The sequence below is a fragment of the Vanessa cardui genome, chromosome 17, assembly GCF_905220365.1.
Source record: "Vanessa cardui chromosome 17, ilVanCard2.1, whole genome shotgun sequence".
NCBI classification, from domain to species: Eukaryota; Metazoa; Arthropoda; class Insecta; order Lepidoptera; family Nymphalidae; genus Vanessa; species Vanessa cardui.
The window spans coordinates 6,254,931-6,276,498 of record NC_061139.1 but is presented as its reverse complement, the minus strand read 5'-3'; the positions used below and the strand labels follow the sequence as shown (position 1 = coordinate 6,276,498).

Sequence of the window (21,568 nt, the reverse complement as noted above, 5' to 3'; positions counted from 1 at the left end):
TATTATTTTTTGGAAAATGATATACTAATAGCATTAAAGTAATTTATTACGTATACGAAAAAAGTGTTTTGTGCTTAGTGCTTTGATACTTGAAAAAAATAATTCAATATTGAAATAATCCTTTTTTATGCAATAAATATACTTTAAATGCATACAACCAAACTACAATAATGCATCCGTTTCAAAAGTGCGACTTCGGCTAATATTAATATAGAAATAAAAAATATATTGTAAGAGATTAAACTTAAAAATAATATATGCAATGCAAATTATTCAAATCAAAATCAGTACACTGAATAAGTCGTAGGAGTAACCTGTATTATGACAAGCATTGTTCTGATAGGGGCGTGGTTGAGTCCGCCTAATTCAAGTATCCGACACCTTTTATATTTCTACAAAAGATCAGCCTTAAATTGCACACTCATTTATTACATATAATATAAGTAGCTTGCTGCCATTTCATAGCTATGCATACCATTTTTTTTAAACAGGAAGGCAGAATGTCATATATGTTGATGGTAAGTGGTCACCAACGCCCTTAGACTGATATTGAGAGCGACGAAATAAGATAAGGATATTGGTAATGTAAGAAATATTTACTATTCCTTACATTGTTATTGGGCCACTAACCCTCAAAACTATGATATAAGATTCTTCGTACTAGAAGTTCACTAGCTTACTACCCTTTTTCATCCGGAAAACAACAATACTATGTACTTCTTATCTATTAATAGTGTAAACTGATTTTCGTCCCAGTGATGATAGAATTATAGTTGCACATAAAAGATCGCTTATAATATCAGTTTGAAGAGATGGTCAAAAAATTTAGGATGCCATTTACTAAACTATTATGGGTTAACAAAGATTTAATTTTAGAGAGTTGTATAAAAAACAAAAACGTAAAATGTGTAAACAGACATCATCTGCTTACAATGAAATTAAATCATAATAAAACCAGTCTTAGGTTTCGAAATTATAATTGCAAAACCAAACCCCCTTTTTTTCTGAATTGAGTATTGTTGTTGCCTCTAGTGGCTGTTTCAATGCCAGATACATGTATGGTCATACACCGAATCCAACGTGGCGACTGTATGAAATATATGTCTCGTGTTAGAACTCACATTGACTTATGACATCACTGGAATAGATCTCTGGCAGATATTGTCGATACTAATTGTCATGCGATGCGTTGAACGTTATAGAAGTTGACATACTGGAGAGCCATTTAGGAGTTTCAGTAAAGTGGTTAGTATTAACCCTTAGCCATGTTAGCCAACACACATATATGATCCAATAATGTCGAAGTATATCTTAAACAGATAAAACTATATAATCTGTAATGTGTATAAATCTTCTCAGAGGTGTTTTATCATTACATAGTATAAAAGCAAGTCGCTTACCGCTGTCTGTCCCTATATACTCGTATGCTTAAATCTTTAAAATTACGAAATGGATAATTTGATGTGTTTTTTTTTAATAAATAGTGTGATCTGAGAGGAATGTTTTATATATAATTACATGCACAATATAGCTAAGAAACACTGATCATTTTAGTAGATTTTTCTAATGTGACGTCGTAAATAAATTCCGTAATATATTGAGTATATCAGTATACGTAGAAAGTCGGGACGGAAAACGTGATTTACAAAGTTCTTAGGAATAATATGACCAAGAAAGACAAAACCATTTTAAAAACATTATCTAACACAATTTGTACCCTGTATATAATTTTATTAAAATCAACGCCATGCATTAGCGTTCTCATTAAATACATTCATAAAAACAAATCCCTCAACTTTACCCTGTATTTGGTTTAATTATCATAAATCTGTTCCATAAAACCATAAAGTTTCATATTAAGCGGGCGAGGTGCGTCTTCATTACTTGGTAGCGAGGCCCGAGTCTGTTACTATACGAGTATTTATGCGCCGGGTATTGAACAAACACAAACACGAGCCAGGGAAATACATTAGGGAAGATACTAATTTGCCGAAATATTGGGAGACAAATTGTTTTGACTGATAACATTGAGAGATTCTATATCTCGTTCGTTACATTATATAACTAAAAGGCAACATGCAAGTTAATTAAGTCACAAAAAAACTTGCTAAAAATTACTTTTGAAAACTTGATGTAAAGCAAACAAGAACTATTACTTTAAGTAACAAAATGTAACGTACCTAATTATATGCATAATGAAAATATAAAAGTTTCTTACAAAAACACGTTAGTAATGAAACTTATAATGTTAACATTAATCTAAATTACTTCATACTGGCGCTTAATTAAGTAATATCTTTGCATAGAAGACACCACTTTCTGCTCTTAGTAATAGCGCGAAAGACTGCCCAATGATTAAAATTTAAATTAATTTCATACGCTTACTGAGCTCTAAGATAAATTTTATACATTATTCTTCTTTTTCTTCTTTATTACAATCATTAACGTAGTCACTTTCTTGGGCTTCGTTTGTGGAAATCTATTTTACGACATACTTCTGATATTGTTATGGGGTATGCAAGCAAGTATTGTTGTCCTTTTTATAATACTTTTATAATTCAATGAAACGATTATCTAACATTTCAGAAGATAGCCTTACGATGTGTGTCTTTTTTACTCCCTTGCATATGCAAGGGCTAAGGCCTTTTCTTCCTTTAAGGAGAAGGTTTGGATCATATTCCACGCTGCATGTTGGTGGATACACATGTGGCCGAATTTCGTTCAAATTAGACATTGCAGGTTTCCTCACGATTATCTAACATATCAGAAGATAGCCTTACGATGTGTAATGTAGTAAAAAAGACACACCGAGAACATTCCAACTTCAAATAGCCAATTAGAACTCCTTGGCACAAAGGCTTTGACCATCTGGTTTGGGAGTAGCATAAGCAAGTCATTTTATTATCGACGCAGGAGATCTTTAAATGATAAACGGACCTTCGAGTGGAATCTGAGTACATAGACTACTTATTAAAACAACTTTTATTCGTAACGATATAATATTCGTTACGAATAAGAATCAATTTTGTACTTTAAAAATTTTAAATAAACGCAGTATAAAGCACCTGTGCTGATACAGTGATTTCTTGGCGAAATGCCAGCAGCGAATTATTGGTAAGTAACTTTCACAGTGAAACCATTAACGAAAAGAAGTGCTCGTATTAAATTTTATAAATGCGGTTAAAATAAAGAAAATATTTTTAATTGCACGCTCGTTCACTGGACTTGCAAGTTGAAGACCCTAAAAGCTAGCACTACACTTATTAAGTACTGCTACTCAAATGGTGCTGCAGCAGGATGAAGAAATCAGGGGAATTTTTATTTTTTGTAATAGTAACATTTTTATTGTTAAATTGTTCAAAGGCGCTAATATTATGATTCGAAAAATTCCTTCTGCAGTTATTGGTGTTTCTTAGCTATTTCTATTTGGCAAAGTAAGTCCGTAGTTCAATACATTTTCTACTTATATTTTATATGAGAATTGAAAATGTAGTTTCCTTTTTAACTTTGAACACTGTTAACAGAAGTTAAGCGGCTGTAACCTGTAAGGAAATTTTACGCGCAATTCCACATAATTATATTTTATTATAAGGGTAATATAATATTACCTTTATAGTTTGCGTAATATCCTTTAGTTGTACATAAATTCGATTACCTAACTTATTTTACTTTTGGTGCTTTTGAGTAGTTTTGGGTAACAAATTGTATGCTAATTCCAGAAGTTAGACTATCTGCACAGATTAAAAACAATAATTATAAAGACAATCAGTTCAAAATTAATATAAATATCTAATAGTTGAAAAGTTAATTATACAATGTATATGAAACAAGATTAATAACACATTTAACATAATATAAACTTATATTTATAAGTTTATAGTATACTATTTATTTTATCTAATTACGATAAAATAAATAGAATAAAACCTTCTTTATGCAATTATACAAGTATATTAAAAATGTGAAAATTTTAAGCATTATGTTGCCACATTCAAAATTCTTGCTTTCATCTTACCATTTAATTAAATTAAAAGAGAAAACTGCCTGCTTAATGTGAAAATCTCGAGTTTTGACTTCATTGCGCATTCGAATTTTCACATGGCCGTTTAACTGAATGTGGCATGAACTCTGAGAATTTATAACATACTTTTAATTGTCCTTCGATTTTCTAAATAACTCTGTTTAGTAACATGGAGTTATTTATTTATCTGCGTTTATCCACTCCAAAGCCAAAAACCATACGACAGAATTTAAAATATGTAAAAAATAAATTTATTAACATAATTAATTGTTAAGAAATTATGTTAATAAAGTGTTGTGGGTAGTGCTAGACGCAAATTACAATGAAAAATAATCGTTCATTCAGGAACGTGTCGGGGCTTAATTATTGTCTCCTCGGGGTGCTCTGTAGTCCCAGTAGCAATTAATTAATTATGTAATAAGACTTTTTCCATACATAATCGACGCAATTTACATCTGATTTTAGACGATTTTGTGGAAAAGACAATTTAAAAATATATATTTTTTGCTATGTAGTTAAGATTTCGAATATAGATATTAATTCTATAAATCCGTCCGAAGCATCTGTCTGAGTGTCTGAACGAAAGAATTTTCGGATCCTTTTTTTGATCAAGAATCACGAAGCAAATTCAATTTAAATTCTTGAGGAACCTTTAAGTATATAAATCATTAAAGGTAAATTCTATACAAAGTAAATAGTCTGAAATATGACGCTTTTATTTGTTGGAGATTTTGGGGAAAATATTGCTGATTTTGAGCTTCACTAGAGTGCGCTGTGTAGAATATATGACATAAGCATTTTACGTACACTTGTGCTACCCGTGGAAAGCGTGTAATTATATCGTATGACCCAACAAAGATAAAATTATGTTAAGCGCACGAAATCAAGTGGTAAGGACATCAACAAATTTTAAAATAGAAACTTTACTAGGCTTAAAGTATTCCCAAAGAGAGTAACATCAAAACGGATTTATTTGAGAAATTTTCTGTATGCAGTTAGTATATTACGACCATAAATACTTTAATAATATTTATTTTATTATTGCTAGTAATATTATAATTATTAATTACTCATGAATATTCCACATTTAAAGTTAATACGTTAATTCGAATATTCTACAGAACTAACTCGCTTTATTTTAATTTAAAAATAGAATTAACTTAATGCACTCGGAATAAATGAAATCAAATTAAGTTAATTAAAACGGAATCCTACTGTATTTGCATGTTATAACGAGTTCACGAAGAGGAGCTATTAAATAGTAATTGATTACTCTTATATAGTCATTGCCATTACAATCGTTTAAAAATAGAATAAAAAATTGATCACAATAATAAATAAACAATTTAACTGTTATGCTATTGTGTTTAATATAAAAAGGTTTTATTAAGTTCATTCTAATAAAAAAAAGTATTATCTGTATACTGTGTAGTGTGGCATAATCATAGGAAGTATGATATAAGTAGAGGGTAATATTTATAATATGACGATTAAGCGTGAGCGATTACTTCTGGCAGCAAAATTTACCTTCCAACCTTGGGTGCTATATCCCTTGTACCTGTAGTGGTTATACCGCCTACGCTTAAAGGATAATTAGTAAAACAATATTTTATCTTCTTCTTCCAAATATCATATGATGACAGATAGAGAAAAACAATTGTATAACTGACCGCCTAAAAGGTTTATTCTTAAGATCTATCGATTTTATAACTCGTTTTGATAAAATATAGCTTATAATTTCAACTAATATAATAAATCGCCTCGTTAGGATAGTTTGTAGGACTTCAGCTCGTATTTCAGACTCGAGTTTCGTATCGGGCCAATAAAACAACTTGGCCTCAATAACCACGTAAACTATAGATCCTGCAACTGATCTATCTTCTATCGTAACCTATTGTCCTCCCGTGGGTTTGTGAGAGATAAACTGCACGTAACGCACAGTTTTGTGCATTGTAATATATTGTAAGCTGTTATACCTAACTGCCTATAATTACCTAGTAATTTGAGACTAACCGAAGGATCCTACTTAGGCAGGGAAACTTCAAATGCAAACGAACTTAGTTACATACTTAAATATATGATAAAAAATGAATTTTAAAAATCTTACTAAAAATTAAAATTTATATTGAATTACATTACTTTGATACGTAATTCTTATATTATATCATTTATTAACATAAGAATTAATAAAATTAAATGCTTAAATATATACAAAAATGAACTAAAACTAGTTTCTGTATAAATCTTGACCGCGTGGAATGGTGGCAAAAATGCTAGTTGTATTTCCCCGTTGAATCACAATTCCGATCCTCTGGGCAAAAAACGAACCAGCCCTCCTTTCACCAGTGGAGGCAATGAGATAATATTAGTCTAATCTTATTTTGCACTAATGTTGCACTAAAGTTTAAACATGATAATGTCGTACCTTTTCATATAATTAAAGAGTACCTTAAAGTAAACAATCTTGTATCACTGATACAAGTAGTTTTAAGAATTACCATATATTATAAATTCGGTTTGTATTCTCAATTGGTATCACGTACAGGAAAACGGAGCTTACTTGGTTAAAAAAGCTAGACAACTAATTTGACAACAATGAGACTGCTCGATATATTATTTCGATCATTTTCGTAGTATTATATTTTACTGTATACGATTTTCGGGAAAATATTCAGATATCAAAAAGGTTGATAAGAAAAAAAATTGTCTTTATACAATCTTAGAGCTCGAAACTCAGTTTAGAATTTTAACAGCGTAGAAATGCTCACGACGAGTACGGATAAACTTTAACCGCTTTGTTTCCGCCTTCGAAAACTCAATAGTAAACCAAGGCTTTCGATTATTTAATAAAATTCCGTAGCTACTTCACCATTTCACCTATTTATGTTACGTTTAACGTAATAGTTGTACGTGGTATCATTACATTGAATACATAAAAGAAAGTCGTTCAGCGCTGTCCCTATGTAGGCTTAGATCTTTAAAATTACGCAACGGATTTTGATCCATATTTTTTTAATAGATAGAGTGTTTTGAGACGAAGCTATTTGTATACAATCCATAGACAATACAGTAAAGAAACAAGAAAAAAACTGTATTATATTTAGTATCAGCATTGCACCCGTGCGAAGCCGTGTCGTGTTGCTAGTATATTATATGACATTCTACTTTAATATAATGCAGCGGATATCGATATCAGATTTGCATTGTGGGTAATAAATTGTGAAACTTACAAGCTCCTCATCGACTTAACAAAAAGCATAAACATCTGGTTAGACTCTGACAAAGCTTTCCAATTTTAAACTTTCATTTCGTTTTCAATTGGCTTCTCGTATAAATGACTCTTATGACATTATATTATGTAATTCCTTCTTATAAAAAAAACGTTACATTGTTAATATAAAACACGGTATCAACGGTAAAATTTTCTATAATATTAATAAAACTAGTAATAACCTGATATTAAAGATGAAAATGTCGCCATGTTCAATGTTTTAAGAGGACGTTCTATAACTTGATAGTTATAGTATAAATGTTCGTGTAATCGTGAGCATTGAACGAACTAGAACAATTGTTTTGTTTTACAGGTGAGAAAATGAGAGTGGTGCTCGTGTTTAGCAACTGAAGTGAAGTGAAGTGTCCGTGCTGAGTTGAGACGTGAGGCGAGGATGCGGAAACGGCGCGTGTGACAACGAATCGACTCGAATGCGTCGAGGCAGCGTGTACAGTGTGAGCGAGGGCGTGGAGCGGTGCACCTGCACTAGGTGACCTTATTACGATATTGGAAAACATATTTAACGATAAACCTTCACTTCTAGATATCTTCACTTATTTTACATAAGATTTAGGAGCTCAGATGGAACAGTGGCTAGAACGTGTGCATCTTAACCGATGATTGCGGGTTCAAACCCAGGCAAGCACCACTATATGTATGTGCTTAATTTGTGTTAATAATTCATCTCGTGCTCGGTGGTGAAGGAAAACATCGTGAGGAAACCTGCATGTGTCTAATTTCATCGAAATTCTGCCACATGTGCATTCCACCAATCCGCATTGGAACAGTGTGGTGGAATATATTCCAAACCCTCTCCTTAATGGAAGAGGAGGCCTTATCTCAGCAGTGGGAAATGTACAGGCTGTAACCTTACTAACTTTACATAAGGTTTACACACTTTTCACTTAATGCAATGTCTTATGAGAATCTGTCTTATAAATTGTCTTACAATCTGGTTAGGTTGCACATAATCACATATTCTACTAAAGTTAAAACTTAGTTTTAATCTACACGTACTTTATCATTGTTAATCGTGAGGTTAACTGCTAACTGACTGTGAAAATGTCTTTAATATTGCTCAAGTTATATTAAAGTCTATTTTCGTTCTGTACGAACATGTAAATGCAACTAAAATTTAAGGAAGTTTTACTAGTAGAGCAGCTTACCGTTTTAGAGCTTTTAAACTTATAATCAAGGCATGTATTATAACTTCGGACACTGCTTTACGCCATAATATATAGTTACAATCCCCTGTCGCAGAGTTTAATTACCAATGCCCCTTCACGATACATTAAACGAATAAGTTTATTAGGATAAAATATCAATAAATTAATTTAAAAATTGACTTTGTTCCATTTTCAAAGGCCTTTATTAAATATAAAACACCTTATTGCCTCCACTGGTGACAGGTGGTTTATTTTTCGCGTATACGATCAGAATTCTGAATCAACAGGAAAATGCTGCTAACATCCTTGTCACCATTTCAGGCGGTCGTATTTTTGTACAAAAGCTTTTATCAATTTTAATTAAAATTTTATATTAATAAATAACGTTAAAATTGATATCTATGGTAAAGTTTTTCCATAAATACTTTTTTTATATCTCAAAAAGAAGAAACAAAAAACTGTTAAGAACTATTTTGATTGTTTAAAACGTTTATTTTATTCACATAACAATTGAGCAGATGCTCCAAACAATGCGCTAATTACTTTGTAGGAATTGTATTACGTCCAAGCGCTTACCTGTTGCTTTTCACAATTCATTAGATATAATCCAACATTTTACCTCGTAGAAAATGGCTGTCGCGTTTTAGTCACAATAAACTTAATAGCTTCCTCTCTTACAAAGTACAATAAGTGCTTTTAAGAAAGAAAATACATTGAACATTGCTACAGATTGTCTACAACTGCAAAACTTTTTTAATAATAGCTAAACTGCTTGGTGTGAAATTGATGTAACCTGCAATATTGTTAGATACCATGTGAAATACTCGATAAATAACAATTAAAACAACAAATTACTTCTATACTTAAAGATAATTTTATATTAAGATGTAGTTAAACATTTTGTGTAAACGCGCTTGTCTGAGACTATAAGCGATTCTATAGCGATTTCCATATCAACTTTTACTATTACAATAAGTATACGGTAGGTAAGAGGTAAGTTAAACAACGTAAAATTTTGCAAGCTGTGTACTTTTAAAGTATACATGAACAACAGTTTTCTATTCGATATTTAGTCTCACAAAATATCTACTTATACGGGTTAATTTATAGAATGCTTAGTTACTTTGTCCTTTGTGTTTTAACTAAAATTGTGCACAAACAGGTAGCGCGGGTGCGGGCGCGGGTGCGGGTGCGAGTGCAGCCATGGCGGGTTGATGGAGGCGGGCTGGTGGTCGCCGTCACCGTCGGCTTCACCGCCGCCGCCACCCCGCGCCCCGCCGCCGCGCTGCCGCTGTAGACCACTTTCCAACAGCTACAACTGCTTGCCGCACTATGGTATGACACTTATAAATTACGAAGTCTATCATCATTGTCGACTCATCAACGACTTTTATTAATCATATGTGCTTCATTCCGAAACGATAGGCAGAATCGCGAGAGCTATAAAACAACTTAATTTAAACTCGTCGTATAACGGAGAACATTGTTAGTGATTTGTCATAATAATTTAGACGGATGGCCGGACCTGGAAGATGAGTCAACAGGCGGCGCTCTGCGGGAAAGAGAGCTGCGATCTCTCCACCGCACCGTGCCCGCACTGCGACGCCGTGAACTCGACACTCGAGCCATCAAACACCACTTTTATCCTGAAGGCGGATGGGGGTGAGGTCCTATTATATTTTATTCTACAACTAAATACCATTATGTTTTGTTTACTTAAAAAATAATACAATCTAAATTTAATTTTATGTCGCTTACAAAATTTCGAAATACCGACTATTAAAAAGGATACTTCATATGCAATTTAAAATCGAAGTAGAAATAATAACGTTTTTTATATCTCAATTTGTAAATGAAATTAATATTTTGATAGGTTTTACATTAGTAACAAAGTTGACCAAAATTAAACCTGAATTTTTGGATAGTTATTAATAAAAAAAGGTAAAAGCTACTTTTAATAGAAACATATACTAAGTTGAATCTGCAATATACATGAATATCTGCTAGCTACAATTAGAACAAGCTGAAGTAGGAATAAAAGGTTCTTCATACAAATATAAAATGACCTATAATTACATTTAACTGTGTATATTCAACGACAATCCGATAGAAAAAATAAATAATATATTTTGCGGTCAAGATATTGTTACTCGTAAAAGTAACTCGATTCCGTGTTAAACTAAAAACATAATACGAGAGTCAACAATAAATGTATCTTCGAGCTGAAGAGCGTAATGTCCACTTCACGATTCCTTTTAACATTGTCTTGGACTTCTGACCGCTCCTTGAAATAAATGTTTCCTATTGTTTGTTTCGGTTCATTTATAACTACAATTTTTTTTTATAAAGAGCACACAAAAATATAACATTGATATTTACTTTCATGATTCAATTTATTTAATTCACCTCGACATTAATCACACCTAAGTGTTGATTTCAATCAATCAATCAAAATAAACTTTATTCAAGTGGGCTTTTACAAGCACTTTTGAATCGTCATTTAATAATTAAGTGAAGCTACCACCGGTTCGGAAAGTAGATAATACCGAGAAGAACCGGCAAGAAACTCAGTAGTTACTCTTTTTCAACATTTAAAAAAATACAGACATGTTAGTTTATACAATTATTTAAATTAATATATCCTGCCTGGAAGTCAACAGGTATTAATTCCACGCTTTTTTATCATCTACAAAATCTTGTATCGAATAATACGCCTTTTTTACCAATGTATTTTTTATAAACGATTTGAATTTACGAGACGGCAAAGTTAAAAATGTCTGCGGAATTTTATTATAGAAATGGATACCTTGCCCCAAGAAAGATTTATTGACTTTGCGGAGTCTGACTTTAATAATTGAGTTCTTGTATGTCAGAGTTGTTCGTTGAAATATCGTATTATCACATCGCAACTACAACTTGTGCTATAAATCTAGCTGGATCGTTTGTGGTGCCGCATTCCTCGCCCATCTGTTGTCAACTGGACTCCAGCTAGCCTACGGCGCGCTGCACGTCTACGCGCTTCGTCACCTCGGACCGGCCGCCGACCACGCAGGTGAGTTATGGCGTAGATTTACGTCCACTACAGCGACTGTAATATCTTGAGGAATGAACATGTATTTACATTATATTATAAATAATAAATAAGTATAGGACAACATTACATACATTTCTCTGATCACATTGTATATAGCTAAGGTGTTTTTTTACTTGTGTTATGGAAAATAAGAAGCAACGACGGTATCACGAATACATATCCCCAAGACTAATGAACTTTTTCTACATCGCCCCGATCGGGAATCGAACCCGAGACCTTGGAGTGGCGTACCCATGAAAACCAGTGCACATACTACTAGACCACGGAAGTCGTCATATACATATAGTCATATGTGTATTTCATATTATTTATATTATTTCTTACGATAGTCGTAAAAAAATGTAAACTATATTTACTCGAAGTCCACTTCGACATCGCAATCAGTAAGGTACATTCACGATCCCCATTGCCTATTTTATCGAGTTTGCATATACAATTTTAAGGGTAAAGGATGTAAAATGCCGCAATCTTAAACATCACCCAAAAATCGTATTTGATATACCAATATTTTAAGCATTACAAGCTAAAAAAATATGGTATGATCATAATATCGATCTGTTAAAAGTATAATTTTTTTTCAACCACCAAGCCGAATGAAAGTTAGATTGAAATTAGAAAAACGTAATGCGCGTAAAATACCTTTCATGAAGTATAAAAAGTGTATATTATAAAAAAGTACAAGTTGAAAGAATTAAAAAGTTTTTAATTTCTTTTTATGTTATACGTGTTTATATATATGTTTAACAAAAAAACAGATGAACTGTAACATTAATTTCTGGAATATAATGAAATCTGTACAACGACAGTTACTTTGTTTTTCTGTCTGCCTGTTACGCTTAATGGGTTAGCCACTGAATTGTTGAACTTTATGCTACTGAAATGATTTTCTGAACTTTGAGGGAATAATGTTGTTGATAAATGGTTGTATAAGGTTTGGTTGTATAAGGTGTTGCATTTTCGTCACAATCTGAATCCCAACTGGACGAAGCTCTAGCTTAAACTATCTTATACATAAAATTTATCGATTTTAATTTTAAAACATTGACTTCGCTGTCAAGATAAAGGCATACAAATATACGCGCGTACATACAAACACACACGCAGCGACAACGTAAACGAGTATATACACACAGACATAAAAAGGCATATATATTATACGTGTGTGGAATACTATAAAAATACAATATTTTATACACTTACATTTAATTATTCAATACTACTAATTCTCTCTAATTCTCAACAAGAAAAATTATGGAACTATCATAACTTCAAGACTTGGCAAATCTCTTTATTCAGTAACGTACAAAATCACCTCGTATTTTTTCTCTAACTCGACGATTTATATTTTCTGACGATGCTCCAGTTCATCTGTATTCCAATTTCCGTGCAGCCAGACTACCATAATGTGAATAGTACTGTCATTATCGTTCGTCTTTGTGACCGTCGTCGTATAACAGCTGATGAAGTCTAGATAACTTACTACGAACACACCTTGAGTTTTCATTACATCATTTCTTTAATATAAAAGCCTCAATTTAGTTTTTTCTCTTATTCACCTAAGTCAGCACGAATAATGGATTAATCATTTAAAGTTTTCATATTTGTTTTGAAATATTTCATACATATTTATTGATATGGTGTCGAAATATGAGAAAATGGCATTTAGCAGTGCCAGTCTGAGAAAACTGTACGTAAGTAACTCGTGATATGTTGAATACAGACTTATGATGACACGAATATATCGATGCGGTATGTCCTGTAATTGCTCTAATAAATATAGTTAATGTCGGTCATCATTTTCTCTCTTTCCAGAACCTTATACTATGCTTGACTTATTTTCTGAGGATAATCTTCATATAACCTTAAATATTATTTTAAAAAGTTATTGATGCCACATACATTTACTTTGAAAATTGATTTAGTGACTCAATAAAAAATAAAAAAGACTGAAAAATATTTCATTTTTAAATTAGTGTATTTTATTTATTTTGTGAATATATTTGCTTTATAAAAGTTAATTATTCCTTTTTAACATAACTGTATAAATTGAACCAATTATCGTTTTTTAAAAACGTTTATCGGAAAACGGGAGCGTTTTTATTTTAACAGGTTATTTTATTATAAACTGACTAATTAGCTCCAAACTTTTATTATTGTATTTGGACGTAATATAATGTTTCCGAGACAAAAAATAGATTAAATTCTGGAATAAAGAAGCCTACGCCTCAATAGAGAATTTAAGCATATGTTTGACATTTAAAAATAAAGAATGTGCAATAAAAGTTTAATTACATGCCAATATCTATACCCTAACCAATAACCTAACCTAACAGAGAGGCCTTACAAATATTGAAATTACAAATAATTCTACAAATTACGACTTCGAGAGGTGGCGAGAAATCTAACAGAATTTCCTTTGGAATCGTAATTCAAATTCTCTTTGCGAAAAACGAACCAGTCCGTTGTCAAAGTGGAAGCAATAAGATGTTCTATTAAATATTTTAGAATTCAAAAAACTAATATAATGTAATTTCAGTAGTTCGGGATGGCCAATATAATATTCTCGTTTTACAATGAAGCTCCAATCTCTCTATATTTTGTTAGAACGCCACGCTAACGTCCAAGTGTTTTCTAATGACAGCTCAATCATATTTAAAATGATAGTGTTACATGCCAGTATTAAATGCTATGCCATATAAAATAATATGAATTTTAGCGATACAAGAGGAAAATGCTGCTAGCATTCCTGCCATTATTCCATCATGGTAGGTCATTATTCATACAGTACAAAATTTAATTCATATAGGTATATCTACTTATATTAATAATTTCGTGTCGGTCTATGAAGGACCCGACCGAAATCTATCTACAATTATTGATCTCTAAAATTTTATCTTAAATGAATGTCAACGACATACAATTCCTTTAATCAAAATATTTTAATATCAATTTCTATGGTATGAGAGTTCAACGGGCGGCCATCTTTGACGTTTACGGGTGCGTTCAGAAAGCTGTGTGAAGATAATGATTATTGTTAATTAAATAAAATAAAGAAAATTACACCTTAAATAGAAATTTTGATAATCATAAATTTATGTTATAATCGTATTTAAGTTTTATTTTTATTAAGTACTTAATTTTTATCATAATTTGTATTATAATAATAAAATGTATTCAAACAAATATAGAAATAAATATATACACAAACGTAAAATACATATATAGCAGAGCATACTTTGAACTCGTCTATACATTTTACAACTCAAAATCTTTTAATTAAAATATAGAGGACGACTACGTAATTCTGAGTTGGCGCAAGCAGTGCAGCTTCATTCTCAATATTGCGCTTCCACTAATTACTATTCATTTCAGGTAGAACTGTCCGTGTAGAATATTTATTTTTAAAATTGAATTTAATTCAGTTTGCAATAATAAAATAAAACAAACAATATCTGATACGACTATCTGTGTAACAAACTATGTTTTCAGAAAATCGAACAATACTGACAAAATATCCCAGACCACGATAACCATTTGGTACCAATATTTGTCATGAATGAGAATGTAAAACAATTTCACATAAAAGCCGCTCAATTTCATAGTGTGGAAACTGCAGGAGCTACGAGTATTGTCAATAAATTGAATTATGTTTTCTATACAAGTTTCAGAATATATATTTCAAGTTAAGTTTCGAATTCTTTTTGATAACTGCAAATGATATCTTGAGGTCATTGGTTAAACAATGCTTACAATTCAACGTTTTTTGAATGACAAATCAATAATGACAGAAAGAGATGATTAATTACTTAGTTAGACGCTCAGTGACTATTATAATAAGTAAGAAAGAAAAAGCCGGCGATGGCATTATGATTCTTAAAATTAATTAAAACCTTATCTACGCAACATAGAATATAATTGTTACACTTATCTGTTGACTTAATTTAATGCCTTCAAGCGAATGCCATTAAATAATAATTGATGACCTTAATTCAAAACCTATAGAAGAACTTCTAAGATCAGTTATTAATTTTAGATAATGTCCACCCCGGTTCGTGAACAGGGTTGACTTATTGAATTAATTTCATAAGATTCACGACTGGTTACGAATATTAAGGGGTTGAAGTATTTTTAGTTATAAATTGCTTTTGCGGCACAGAGACCGAGGACACGTCCATAACTCTATTTTAAGTTTGCTTTGACATCTAAATTAGAACTTGATTATAACCAGTTTAAAATAGCCTTTGTAAGATTATCGTTTATAGTAGCTTATAAATACATTTAGCTATTGTAAAATTAAATGAACTGTAATGCCCACAAATTTAGAAAGTAATTATTGAAAAATAAGCTATTTTTATGACGAGGAATGAGGACCATGTTGTAAGGAAGGTCTTGAGCATGGATGTGGATGGATGTAGAAGTAGAGGACGATCAAAGAAACGATGGATAGTCTATGTGAAAGAAGATATGGTTAGAAAGAATGTTACTTGTCAGATGACGTATGGAAGAGAAGACATGCTGCACCGACCCCAAATAAAATAAGGATAAGGACAGGAGAATGATGATGATGATGATGATAAAAGAAAAAAATCTACATATATAACTATACATTGTATGGTTGGTATTTTCGTTATTCCTAATAGAAAAGACGGACTAAACAACCGGTTTTGATCGAAAAAACTAATTTTGTACGCTTACACGACTAAAGCTGACTATATATATACCTTAGAGATACATTGTTAAATGTGCTAGAATTTGAAATTATTTCTCATTTATGATACACATATATTAACGAATAAATAAATAAATATCTAATATAAAGCGTTATAATATTTAAACGCTTTTAACGCTTTATTAAATAAAAATACTTATTAAATATTTTCGTATTTGTGTCTCATTTTTTGTATTAGTAAATAGCAAAGCTTACGCTAATCCGGGTCGGATCCCTGGTATATCATAAAGAAAACATGATTAGTTTAAGCATTAAACTGTATTAAACTGTAATATTCGGAAATGCTTTTAACTTTTAAACACTCGTTAGTTTTAACATATACCTACCATATAAAATAATAAACAATATAATTATTGAACTACATATTATATTAATAGTATTTTTTTTTTGTAAAGAATCGCTTAAGAACGAAAGCATTAAAGCAAAAAATTCCTTTACCTTTTTGTATTCCTGTATTATAAGGCAATGTAGTATCGTTGTTAATTAATTATCACGTATCCTGATTCATTATATATTTATTTGGTACTAATTAGCATTTTATTATAAAAAGGATATATGCATAACCTTACATTCGAATTAGGTAAACTATTTAAGCCAGATTATCCTAACTCATATTCTATTCAAATGTACTAATCCATCGTTTAAGTGTAAGCGCATAAGTAAGTGGGGAATAATAAATGATCCTCTCCCACAACAAAGCAAACATATTATTTATAAGATATAACGAGCACTCACCGCTATTGTGTTAAATGAAACCCTGGAGCAATGACTCAGTTGCTTCGGTCCAGACTAATATTACAACTGGTGTAAGTTAGTAAGTAAACGTTTTACTACAGACCAATTAAAATTCTTGTTTGACTTTATAATTGAACAACGGAATGATGTACACTGTACATGTTTGACTAATAGATAATTTATTATAATTAAATTTGGAACGTAACTTTTATGTTTTTTTTTTTTCTTTTTTATTTATGTACTAAGTATTTTTTATCAAAAATGTTAAAAAGTTTACTTCTTGTTTAGTTTGGGCTGGTGCAATCTGTGTGGGAGTCTCGCGAGCTGCTGGCGCCCTCGTTTCAGCGAGACGGAAGTCGCCAAGGCTCGCTGCGTTGGTCGGAGGGCTGTTGCTGCCTTTAGCTTGTCTCTTCACTTCCTTTGCAACACAGCTACATCAAACTCTCTTAAGCTACGGTACGTAGAATGTGTTGCCATTATAATTTACAACTTAGAAAAAAATAGCAATTTAGAAATATATAAAAAATAAATAAAACATTTTTTCTTAAATCATGTATTTTTTTTAGGTGTCGTTCTAGGCGTAGGATGCGGGTTAGTTCGCGAGGCAGCCGGACTCGTGCTCGGCACGTACTTCAGGCGTCGACGTCAATTTGTGGAATTAGTAGCGCACACTGGAGGTGGCGTTGGCATCGCACTTTTTAGCGTGGCATACAAGGAAGCTGTCGGGTAAATATTTTGCTTTAAAAATATTACAATAAGTCGATTTAATTGACCGAATAATCGATCAGGCGATGACGTATGAATTACTTTTACAATTAATAGTAAATTTATTTGACAGGAAATTGGGTTGGCGATTAGGTCTGCAAGCGGTGACAGGTGTGTTAGTGCTAGCGTTTTTTCTAAGTGCTGCTTACCGCAGCGCCTCCCTGTATCACCCGCAACGAAGAGCTATCTTACACCTTAAAAACCAACGCCGGAAGGTGAGTGAATTTTGTACATAGAAAAGGATTTATTTTGATAAAAAGTGTCTTTGTAGAAACTCGAGCGGGCTAATAAATCTTCGTGGTATATTTTACCGCCCACCAGTAATAATTAGTATTGTTTTGTTCCGGTTTGAAGGTAATCAATCAGTATAACTACAGACAAAAATATCACATTATATAAGTAATCAAGTTTGGTAACATTGGTGATGAATGAAATGGTAGCGACAACTTAAAGCCCAGATGTGGGGCTGATTATGCATTTGCATACAATGGTCAACATAAAATATTGCATGAAAATTGACATATAAAAACAATCTTTTGCAGGTTAAAGAAAAGAAAGGCCTAAAAACGCCCCCTTTCATTGATTTGAGCCCTCTTCATTCCCGATCCGCCAAAGTACTTTTACTATCAGCCGGCTTAGCTGCATTTGGACTTTATACACCCGTATTTTTTTTAGTAAGTAAATTTATTAATTACATATATATGTACAAAAAACGTTTTTTTGTCTAATATATTATTTTTTGTATCAGGCCTTGCAAGGATTCCAGGAAGGATTAGAAGAGAGTGCATTAGTGTTGCTTCAAACGTTTCTTGGATTCGCTGCCGTACTAGGTTGTGCTGGGTTTGGACTCGTCTTAGTTCGACCATCAGCCCAGTGTCTTGTTTCAAAGCAATACTTGTGCCAAACGGCAATGCTAGGAATAGGTACCTTATAATTTTTAAAATTGTTTTGAGACTAATATTTATATTATAATACAATTTTCTTGCGTACTTGCAGGGATTTCAATGCTCGCATTGAGTAGCGTCGAGGGATATCACGGATACGTACTTTTTGCATGGATGTATGGCTTATGTTTAGGAGGATTTCTATACTCGATGAAGATGCTCACAATGGAGCGAGTTCGGGGAAGACACTTCACAAAAGTTTGGAGTGAGTGGTACAACCAGTATTGAATTATCTTTGTTAACTAACTAAGAAGTAATTCATGTTATTTTACCAGGTTTCGTCCAAGGAGCCGAGGCAATTCCTGTTATTGTCGGCGTACCAATGACAGGTTATATCAACCAACAAGCGCCGAGGGCAGGTTTTTACTTCTCCACAGCTGCTACTTTAGCTGGGGCTCTCCTATTATTCTTTGTAGGTTTCTCAAAACGTGATCCGGAACCTCCTCCGCCGGTTCCGGCTCCAACAATATCGGAAGCTTGTTTGTGTATGACGCCGCCTCCACGATGTGAACCGGCCTGGTGTGCGTGCAGCGCTGGGGGAGCGACGGCGTATTGCGCGTGGCCGGGACCGACTTGCTCATCCCGCCTGCCGAAGTCTCTTTCGTACGCCGCGCCACTCAACCGCACTTGTTGCACCCCACATTACCCCGAGTGTTGTCGACGTGCAGCGCTGTTGCGGCCGTCACGCAGCGTGCCCGAAGGTCTCGCTCGGCGTGGAAGCACGTTCAGTCGTTCTGGATCCTGTAAAGCGCCTTGCCATCGTCGTGAGCATCATCTTATAGAACAGATCACTACATCTGTATGATACTTCAACTTCGTCTTAATACATTTTTTGAGTGATATCTTTAATAATTGAATGTACGAGTGAAATAACAATAGATACTATTGTATAAAATAATGAATTGTAAATATTTTTGTCAGTAGTTATTTGTAATTAACGTCAATGTGATAGATCGGATAGCAATAAACAGTGTTATTGCGAGAATCCCTACCAAGTAAATAAAAGCAAATCTGCCCTATCTCTGCAGACATGTTTATTTTAGGAAAGGAAATTTAAAAAAAACATGGGCGACTTTCTTTTGATCTACCTAAAAATGATTTAATCCATGTTTTCGTTACAACCTTCTTACCTTTCTTAAAACGTTAATTATTTTAGATAAAAGACCTATTTTATACCTCCTGAAATTCTAGCAAATTTTGTTTTAATTAACTATTAGAATAATTAACAATCTTACGAAAAATAGACATGAAATTTTATCTGGGAATTTATTTCTTGATACCTCTGTTGCTGTTAAAATTATATACAAAATTTAAATCAAATTAATATTAAATTAAATTATAAAAATAAAGATTAGTATACATCCGTACGTTTGGTGAAATAACCTATGAATATTTGGTACAAATAAAAACTATTCACTCTAATCCATAATATATGTCATTATATTTACGTTAATTTTAAAAGAATTGTTCATTAGTAATAAAATTTAACATTGATTATAATAGAATGTTGTAGACTACTTTAGAAAACTTTCCTAATTCTTGAAATAAATGTGGGACCTTTGATATTGTAGCTATAAATTGTATTCAATGAAGTACAGTTTTAAATAATTCTTCTAAACAGTCGTTTCCTATTGAAATTCTATATGTAAATCCTTATTTTAAGTATTATTTTTAATTAACAACTCTTCCTATTATATATCAGAAAAAATGACTATGAAAATGTACCACATGTATAAAAATAAAAGTCAATTTTAGTAACTTATATGAATACTATTAAAGATAATTATAATTGTTTTAAAAAGATTTTTATTTTGTTATTGTTACAATGTATTTTATGTATATTGGATGTCAATGTTCCAATGTTACGATATTTGTTGTTTTTTGCTAAATGCCAGTTACTATTTTATTGATGAAAAACAAATTAAAGAATTAAGGAAATACTTGATTTATTATTTTTAAATTCATCATTGAATCCACTTAAACCAAAATTGCCGTTTACACTTCGTATATTATTAAAAGAACCTTCATTTTATCAAATAAGTTTTTACAATATGAATGTTTAGATGGAAATAAACGAAGCTAGAGGTCCTCGCAACCATTAAGATACGAGGGCTTTAATTGAATAGCGAAAACGTAATTTCACAGACGTTTGAATCGAATATTGCGACGGTTAACTGGAAATAGTTTGTTGTGTGAACTGAATCGAACTGAGCTTAAGATCATTTCATCGAGATTAAACAGACAATACACGTTCCCGTACAATCTACAATGTACGTAACCTTTATTTATTTTGGTAGTTCCAAACATTTTTGATTAAAAGAAATTTCAATATAATTTTGTCTTAAATTTTCGTTTCGTTTAAATTACACATTGAAATAAAACTAGTTATAACGGATTTGAATCGCGTATATTAATTATTTTTAATATCCCGACGTTTCGAGCACTTTACAGCGTTCGTGGTCAAGGGTAGTCTACCCGTGACTACTAATATACGCGATTCAAATCCGTTATAGCTACAAATTTCAATGTTATGATGTCCAGTGCATGAAAAAATATCGCTGTAGCAGATTATAAGCAGATTCGCAGCGGTGTACGGATGTCATTTAATTGTCTTAATTTGCAAATCGCTTCAAAACGTAAAACTTAATTACAAACTACTCAGTTTTGCATTTCACTGAAAAGTTGAAAACCTAATTAGTGTTCGTCGCTTGAAGATTTTACAATTTTTGAATAAGTACATAAACACATAAAATATATGCAGAAATATTAGATGAAGAGTATCTTAATTGTAAAGCAGAGAAACAGTTCGCGAAATTTTTCACTGAGTGGAGGCCGCTTCACCT

At 32.1% G+C, this 21,568-nt stretch overlaps 1 protein-coding gene across 2 annotated transcripts in view; it reads left to right on the top strand.

The window, feature by feature from the left end:
• The window catches only part of LOC124536905 (monocarboxylate transporter 4-like), a 67,588-nt gene extending 47,093 nt beyond the window's left edge, over window positions 1–20,495 (top strand). The window contains exons 2-13 of one of the 2 annotated variants that reach the window (XM_047113567.1): window positions 7,606–7,782; window positions 9,621–9,793; window positions 9,970–10,120; window positions 11,392–11,510; window positions 17,305–17,472; window positions 17,583–17,742; window positions 17,855–17,996; window positions 18,324–18,455; window positions 18,530–18,704; window positions 18,778–18,930; window positions 19,001–19,054; window positions 19,142–20,495. In XM_047113567.1, the coding sequence (XP_046969523.1) occupies window positions 9,673–9,793; window positions 9,970–10,120; window positions 11,392–11,510; window positions 17,305–17,472; window positions 17,583–17,742; window positions 17,855–17,996; window positions 18,324–18,455; window positions 18,530–18,704; window positions 18,778–18,930; window positions 19,001–19,054; window positions 19,142–19,530 (1,764 nt within the window). In that variant the 5' untranslated portion in view covers window positions 7,606–7,782; window positions 9,621–9,672 and the 3' untranslated portion in view covers window positions 19,531–20,495. Of the gene's footprint in view, window positions 1–7,605; window positions 7,783–9,620; window positions 9,794–9,969; window positions 10,121–11,391; window positions 11,511–17,304; window positions 17,473–17,582; window positions 17,743–17,854; window positions 17,997–18,323; window positions 18,456–18,529; window positions 18,705–18,777; window positions 18,931–19,000 lie in introns of both variants that reach the window. The other variant, XM_047113566.1, reaches the window with a different exon arrangement.
• The last annotated feature ends 1,073 nt before the right edge of the window (window positions 20,496–21,568 follow it).